Source organism: Canis lupus, chromosome 1 (genome assembly GCF_048164855.1).
Source record: "Canis lupus baileyi chromosome 1, mCanLup2.hap1, whole genome shotgun sequence".
Lineage (NCBI taxonomy): Eukaryota > Metazoa > Chordata > Mammalia > Carnivora > Canidae > Canis > Canis lupus.
Genome location: NC_132838.1, coordinates 45,071,924 through 45,080,573, shown reverse-complemented (window position 1 = coordinate 45,080,573; position 8,650 = coordinate 45,071,924). Strand labels below are relative to the sequence as shown.

The window sequence follows — 8,650 nt, the reverse complement described above, 5'->3', positions numbered from 1 at the left end:
TCAGTCTTTTAAAATTTCATGATTTTAGCAATTTTGCCTTGCATTTCCCTGATTGTTACTGAGGTTAAGCACCTTTTCTTATGTATTTGGCTAATTGATATCCTCTTTTGTGAAATGGCTATTGAGTCCTTTCCCATTTTTCTCTTGGATTTTTTGCTTCTTTCTTAATGATTTATAGAACTCCTTCATACATTCTGGTATAGGATTATATAAATAAAATGTACTGTACATATCTTTCCTCATTCACTTACTCGCTTTTACAATCCCTAATGTTGTCTTTGGGTAAGTGGAAATTCTTAATTTCAGAGTGTTCCAACTTATGAAGATTTTCCTTTATGGTTAGAGCCAAAGAGGAAGTAGATGTATTTTACATAAATGATACTCAAACAGTTGGTAATTAATTTAAAAAATGAAACTTTATTCTTATTTGAAGCTATGATAAAAAATGAATTGTAAGTAGAAGGGTACCTAGGAAGTTCAGTAGGTTAAGCATCTGACTCTTGGTTTCCACTCAGGTCATGATCTCAGAGCCATGAGACTGGGCCCCACTTGGGGCTCTGTACTCAGTGCAGAGTTTTCTTGACATTCTCTCTCCCCTTTTGTCCCCTGCTCTCTAAAAATAAATAAATAAATCTTAAAAAATATCAATTGTAAGTAAAGTGCCAATCTAATATGAGAGGCAGACAATAAAAGTTCTAGAAGAAAAGGTAGGATAATCCTTAAGACTATAAGATAGAATTAGCAGCAAATTAAAAACATTAACCATAGTCATCTTTATATTCCCCTGAATGTTGTCAACTAATTAATGAACATGACATACCTCTCCATTTATTTAGCTCTTTAATTTCTTTCAATAATGTTTTATAGATTTACAAATTTCTTTGTAGAAGTATTACACATCTTTTGTTAGATTCATTCTAATTATGTGAAAGTTTGATGATGTTGCTGTATAGGTATTTTCTTAAAAATTTTATTTTAGTGCTATTTTTGTAGTATATAAAAATGATATTGATTTTTACATATTGGCCTTGTATCTAGCAACCCTACTCTTCCACCTTTTAGTTTTAATAATTCATGTGTAGGACCTTTTCCACATGTAATACCATCTGAAAATACAATCTTAATTTCTTATTTTTAATCATTATAGTTTTTATTTTTAATTAATTTTAAATTTAATTTTAATCAATTTTAAAATTTAATAAAAATTAAAACAATTTTAAATTGATTCTTAAATGAGCCCTTCTAATACAATGTGGTTGAATGATGGTGAACATGGTTGGTTTATTCCTTTTTTTTTTTTTTTTTGGTTGGTTTATTCCTAATTTCAACATTTCACCATCAAATATGTGATGGAGAAAATAAAGACCACTTTACTTATTCAAAACGGTGGAGTAAGGACCTTCTTGTTTTGTCCATGATAGGATTTGGGAAGGATGAGGCTTGGCAGCTCATCTCTGTTCCACTCAGTTTTAGCTGGAGTGGTTGGGAGGAGAATCTACTTCTAAAATCACTTTTTCATTTCCACATCTAGAGCCTCAGCATCCTTTGGCTTCTTGTTCTGCACTGGGCACTTCATTCTCCTGGGACTATCCACATGGGTTTTTACAGCACAGCTATCGGAGAGTAATCAGACTGTGTAAATGTCATCTGCCTCCCCCCAGAATAAGCCTACTTCTTTCAGATCTAGAATCCTATGAACGTGAGTCCCTGAGGTCATATTAATGTCAGTTAAGCATACCTATTTAATTAAAAACGATTTCTAATCTGAACTTGGGTCATAACCAAATTTCAGTAATATGGGGTAAAGAAAAAAAGAGATGATTCCCTGTTTTTTTTTTTTTTTTTGATTCCTTGTTTTTTGTGATGACAGACTTTTACTTTTGAGGTTTGATGATGTTATCTATATCTAGGGAGGTGAAAGAGTGGCAGGTGCACCAGTTGACTGTGAAGATGTGGATATAAAACTGTGTAGGTGAGGTGTGAGTGAGAAAGGCAGTGTGAAGTAACAAGGCTGGGCGGGCCACAGGAAGCTGGGCGGACCACAGGAAGCTGGGCTGGGAAAAAAAAAGTCTTTGGCTTTACTGAATTAAAAGCAAGAATAAAATAACCTAAAGACAAATGGAAAAATCTCACACACAAAGTCTAGAAATGGATGGAAACAGAAGAATAATCATACCTGTGTTCACTTCAGGTGAACTGAAGTGTCTGGCCTATTACAATCTGTCCTATAATTTTTGTATTACTTCTCAGGACTCATGCAGTAAGATAGCTTAATTAAAAAACAAATAGAAGAGCAAACATTTCCTTTAGAAAGAAACACAAAATATTCATTTATAAAACCTAAATTTCTGAGTTTAAAACTCTGGTAGTTAAAAAAAAAAAAAGCTCTATTGAAATCAAAAGAGTGTTAAATGAGGGAGTCAGTGTTTCAGTCTTTGGTCTCCAGCTAACTAGTGTACTTACCATGTTGGTCCACTAGGTGTCTCTTTGCATTCGTGTTATGATTCCAGCCAGAGAAAGCCATCTATTCTTGAAGGAGATGGTATGCTTGGATTGTGTCAACAAATGTCTCAATTGAAGGGTATGTAGAATAACTTTAATTTAGCAATTCTTCCAAAAGGATAAACAGGTGTGTCTTGGCTACATCTGTCACTCTTGCTTTAGAAGTTTTGGAAACCTTAACCCAACATTGTCAACAGAAGCAAAACTCAGGTACTTGGATCAGGGTTGTTGGCAAGCTAAGAAGAGGGAATAGCCTGCCCATTTCGGATGACGACCGGGAGGTCAGCCCCACATTATTTCTGAACGAAAGCTTGGAGAGGATACTCAATTACCAAACAAGCTGTGTTTGGCTCTCCAGTGTCTCTTTCTAGGAGCTCTATTCCTTCCTGATCTGATCCTTCAGCATGACCCAGTGGCAGCTGATCTGTGGACACACATGTGGCCCTTTGAGTACAAGCTGTCAATTACTTTGAGTCACATAAGCCCCTTCTGAATTGTCCAAATTTGGTAAATAACTTACCTACTCTAACTTATCCTAAAGATAGGGTCAATATATGCCAGTAGGTATTTATTAGGCACCCACTGTATGCCTGGACTTCGGTAGCTACAAGAATTATGCTACTCTTTCATCCTGCAAGAATGTAACGAGATTTACTATTTGCAGGAAAATTAAGCATGTTGCTAAGGAGAAGTTAAAAAGGCAATGTTTATTATAAGAGACAATACTGCTCATGTCCAAAGCCTGGAGTCTGAAGACCTGAATTCAAATTTTGACTTTATAACTTCCTAGCTGTGTAATGCAGGTGGTCTACTTGCTCTGTATGGTAGTTTATTTTTGAAAGTATAGGTGATGTTACTTTATAGAGTTGACATGCATGCAGACTAAAAACAGTTTGTAGTAATTCTGCCCAATATCATTGTAAGAGCCTCTAAGAGAAGTCACTCTATTCTTCAAAAAATTTTTTTCTCAGTTTTTTTGAGAAATAAATGATATCACTATGTAAGGTCAAGGTATGCAGCATGATGGTTTTTCTTTTTTTTCTTGAAATATGGTTGATGTATAGTATATTCATTTCAGGCGTACCACATAGTAATTCAACACTTATATCCATTATGAAATGATCACCATGATGTCTAGTTACCATCAGTCACCATACAAAGTTATCACATTATTATTGACTGTATTCCCTGACAGCATAATGGTTTGGTTTACATATATTGTGAAATGACTACTCAAATTGCTTCAGCAAACATCCATCTGACATAAATATGGTAAAAAAAGAAGAAAGAACAAAAAAAAAGGGAAAAACATTTCTCCTTGTGATAATAATTCTTAGCATTTCCTCCTATGTCATACACCAGTGCTAGCTAGTCATCACAGTGTACATTATATCTCTAGTGCTTAGTTATCTTATAATAGGAAGTTTGTACCTTTTGACCACTGTCCTACTGTTCCTCCTCCCCCAATCCCTGCTTCTGGTAACCACAAGTCTGATCTCTTTTTCTATGAGTTTGCTTGTTTTTTTTAGATTCATGTATGTCTTTTTCTGACTTATTTCACTTAGTGTAATACCTTTAAAGTCCATCCATGTTGTACCAAATAGCAAGATTTCCTTTTTTTAATGGTTGAATAATATTTCATTGCATATATATATGCACCAAAATTTCTCTCTCTCTCTCCCTGTATGTGTATATATATATATATATATATATATATATATATATATACCAAAATTTCTATATATAGCAAAATTTCTTTATCCATTCATCTATTGATGGACATTTGGGTTGCTTGTGTGTCTTGATTATTATGAAGAATGCTATGATCATGGGGGCTCAGGCATCTCTTCAAGTTAGTGTTTTGATTTCCTTCAGATAAATACTCAGAAGTGGAATTGCTGGATCATATGGTAATTCTAATTTTAATTTTTTGAGGATCCTCCATACTGTTTTCCATAGTGGCTGCACCAATTTACCCACCAACAGTGTGTGAGGGTTCCCTTTTCTCCACATGCTCGCCAACATTTGTCATCCCTTGTCTTTTTGATGATGGATGGCTATTTTAACAGGCATGGAGGTGGGCTTGTTGTGGTTTTAATTTACATTTTCCTAGTGACTAGTGATGTTCAGCATCTTTTCATGTACCCATTGACCTTTCATATATCTTCTTTGGAGAAATGTCTGTTCAGGTCCTTTGCCCATTTTTTTTGATTGGGTTATTTGGTTTTTTGCTCTTGAGTTGTAGAGGTTCTTTATATGTTTTGGATATTAACCCTTTATCAGATACATGCCTTGGAAGTACTTTTTTTTCCATTCTGTAGGTTTTTCTTTTTACTCTGTTGATGGATTCTTTTGTTGAGCAAAAGCTTCTAAGTTTGACTTGGTCCCATTGTTTATTTTTGATTTTGTTGCTTGTGCATTAGGTGTCCTATCCAAGAAATCATTACTAAGACCCAAGCCAGGGATCCCTGGGTGGCGCAGCGGTTTGGCGCCTGCCTTTGACCCAGGGCGCGATCCTGGAGACCCGGGATCGAATCCCACATCGGGCTCCCGGTGCATGGAGCCTGCTTCTCCCTCTGCCTGTGTCTCTGCCTCTCTCTCTCTCTCTCTCTCTCTGTGACTATCATAAATAAATAAAAATTAAAAAAAAAAAAAAAAGACCCAAGCCAGGGAGCTTTGTTCCTTGTGCTTTCTTGTAGGAGTTTCATGGTTTTGGGTATTGAATTTAGGTCTTCTGTCTATTTCAAGTTAAGTTTAGGTGGTGAAAGATACAGTGTAGGAGTGCTGACAATACCGACTCCATCTTTGGCCCTCCTTGTTCATGTCGGCACAATGACATGGAGGTTAATATATGCCCTCCCCGGAATGCAGGAAGGCTGGTTTTGAACTTCTCTCTGGCACACAGATGGCACCACTTTAGATAGCTACCCTTTGACCTCACCATGATGCCCCTCACTCTATAAAAGCTGTGGACTAAAGTCTGCACTTTGTGGAGAATAGCTGCATAGTGACTGGGTCATCTATCCATCCAATCCCACTGTCAGTAAGTTACCCTGAATAAAACTGTGTCAACAGTATGGAGTGGCTTACTTTGCTTTCTGGTCTCAAAGGACCTTCTCAATTTGGAAGATGTATTACTGTCCCTCCTCCACTTTCTAATGTATGGGTTCCATTTCATTTGTTTAAATATTTGAATATCCAATTATCTAGCAACATTTATTGAAGAGATTGTCTTTTCTCCACTGAGTACCCTTGGCTCTCTTGCCAAATATTAGTCAACCATATAAGCCTGGGTTTATTTCTGGGCTTTCAAATTCTATTCTAGTGGTCTATTTGTCTATTTTATGCCATTACTATCTGGTTTCTATGAGTATAGCTTTATAGTACAGCTTGAAGTTAGGCAGTGTGATACCTCCTCCTTTGTCCTTCTCAATATTTCTTCAACTATTTGGGGGTCTTATGTGTTTCCACATAAATTTTAGGGTTTTTTTCTATTTTAAAAAATGCCATGGGAAATTTCATAGGGATTGCATTAAATCAAAGGATGGCTTTGGTAGTACTGACATTTTAACAATATTAATTCTTCCAGTCTGTGAAAACAGAATAACTTTCCATTTATTTCTATATTCTTTATTTTTTCAGTGCCATGTAGTTTTCAGGTTAGAGCTATTTCATCTCCTTATAAATACTTATTCCTAAGTATTTTATTGTAAATGAAATTAATTTCTTTACTTCTTTTAAAGAAATTTTGTTGTAGTGTATAGAAACACTACTGATGTTTTTGTATCAGTTTTGTATCAATTTTGAATCCTGCAAATTTACTAAATTCATTGATAGATCTAACAGGTTTAATGCAAATATTGTGGTATTTTTTATTGTGTCCTATAATTCTCATAGGCTTTCTTCATTCTTTTTCATTTATTAATTTTTGCCCTTCTAACTGGATAATTTCCCATGTCCTGTCATGCAGGTCACTGATTCTTTCTTCTGCATTGTCAAATCTACTTTTGAAACTCTATCAAATTTATATTTTTTAACTTGAGAATTTATTTTTTATGGTTATTATTTCCTTCAAACTTCTCATTTTGTTCATGCATTGTTTTCTTAATTTTGTTTACTTGTCTGTGTTATCTTATAGTTCACTAAACTTTCCAAAGCGGATTATTCTGAATTCTTTGTCTTGCAGTTCACAGGTATCCATTTCTTTTTTTTTTTCTTCAAGTTTTTATTTAAATTCCAGTTAGTTAACATACAATGTAATATTAGGTCCAGAGGGCAGCCCAGGTGGCTCAGTGGTTTAGAGCCACCTTCAGCCCAGGGTTGGTGCTGGAGACCTGGGATTGAAACCCCCTCAGGCTTCCTTCATGGAGCCTGCTTATCCCTCTGCCTGTGTCTGTGCCTCTCTCTCTCTCTGTGTCTCTCATGAATAAATAAATAAAATCTTAAAAAATATATTAGGTACAGTATAGAATTTATTGATATCCATTTCTTTAGGGCTGGTTATTAGAGCTTTACCAGTTTCCTTTGGCAGTGTCATATTTACCTGATGTGTGTGTGTGTGTGTGTGTATGTGTGTGTATGTGTGTGTATGTAATCCTTATTTCTTCATGTTGGTAATGGGGCTCCTTTTCCAGACAGAGTTAGTTTTTTTTTTTTTTTTTTTTACCAATTAGCTCAGTTTGGGTTTCCAGGTGTGTCTTCTGGTAATATCTTTGGGCAGGTGAGACCTGCTATTGTCTGTTTTTGGGTGAGGCAACTGTTTGAGCTCTAATGATGGAGAAAGGGGGGTGTGCCACTGGTTGAGCACAGTTGTATAGGAGTACTGGCTTGGCTCCTTACCCAAGTAGGCTGTAGGATAGGTCCCACAGTTGCCTGAATTCTTTGGTCGGGGTTACTAGATGGTTGGGACTGGGTACTATATTCAATAGCAGTTGAGGCTATAAATTAGCATCCCAGCCCTGGGAGGACAATAGGCCAGGGCCCAGGCCTAAGCAGCTTGTTGTTTGAGGACCTGAGTCAGGCCTGAGGGTGCACTGAATCCCCTGGTCAGGTGAACCCACCAGTTTTTCTCTGCAGATGAGGGAAGCCACCAGCTATGCTGTTCAAGTGCCACTATATGTAGGGCTGTTGAATGTGCCCTGCTGCTTCATGTGCACTCTGGTTAAATTCTCGTCAGACAGGCTAAAGGCTACATTCAGTGATGAGTGGGGCTATGAATTAGATTCCCTGTCCAAGTGTGGTGTAAGCAGCTCTATAGCCAGTAAAGCTCTTTGTTGTCTTAACTCAAGCCGAGCTGCACCCTGAGTTCCCTGGCCAAACAGGGCCAACTGGCTTTGCTCTGCAAACCATTGGCTCTGTCTGCCCTACTCTTGACTCAAGCACCACTGGGCTATACAGCTCTCAGTTGTTTTCACCAGTGTTCTGATTTGATGGGGCCAGGAGACACTCTCCACAGCTGGTAGGGCTATGTTTCAGCCCCCTTGCCTGGGTAGGAGGAGAGGAGCAATTCCAGGCTATCCTCAACTTCCAAAATGGGCTGTCTGGTGGGGAGGGACCAGGAGCTACTCTCAGCCTTGGCTGTGAATGAATCCCCCTGCCCAAGTATATAGCACAGAAAACCTTTACACTTGGTACTGGCTTTGCTCTGGAGGAGACCAGTTCTGTTCACTTATCTCTTGGCTCCAGCGCCACTGGGCGGCACAGCTTCCAGGACTTGTCATCAGCCCTTTTCCTCAGGTGGAGCTGGAAGGCACTCTCCACAGCAGGTGGGGCTCTGATTCAGCACCTTGCCCGGGTATGGGCAAAACAGCTCTGGGGCTGGCAAAACTTGTTTTAGGATATTAGACAGACCTGCACCTCCCCCCATGAGTTCCCTGTCATAATGCAGCCCCAACTTGGTTCTATAGATGAACAAAACCGCTGGTTGGGATTACTGCTTGGGCACTGCAGGCATGAACTTGGTCTGCCAAGATCTTTGTGCTGGTTCTTGTAAGGCCCTCCCCTTTTCTCCATTACAGGTTTTTGGTGGCTGGGCCTTACAAATTTCTCTGTAATCCTTGTGGTGCAATATTAGAGTAGAGGCTCCCTATGAAGTGACTCACAATGCCGGCGGAGACTGGTTGTCCCCCTGGTGGTTCTTTTTTGCCAC

At 38.0% G+C, this 8,650-nt stretch overlaps 1 protein-coding gene across 1 annotated transcript in view; it reads left to right on the top strand.

Annotated features, from left to right (window-relative positions):
• Nucleotides 1-2,550: 2,550 nt before the first annotated feature.
• The window catches only part of IPCEF1 (interaction protein for cytohesin exchange factors 1), a 106,969-nt gene continuing 100,869 nt past the window's right edge, over nucleotides 2,551-8,650 (top strand). Inside the window, exon 1 of the mRNA XM_072828492.1 lies at nucleotides 2,551-2,581. Within this exon, the coding sequence (XP_072684593.1) occupies nucleotides 2,566-2,581 (16 nt within the window). The 5' untranslated portion in view covers nucleotides 2,551-2,565. The remainder of the gene's footprint in view (nucleotides 2,582-8,650) is intronic.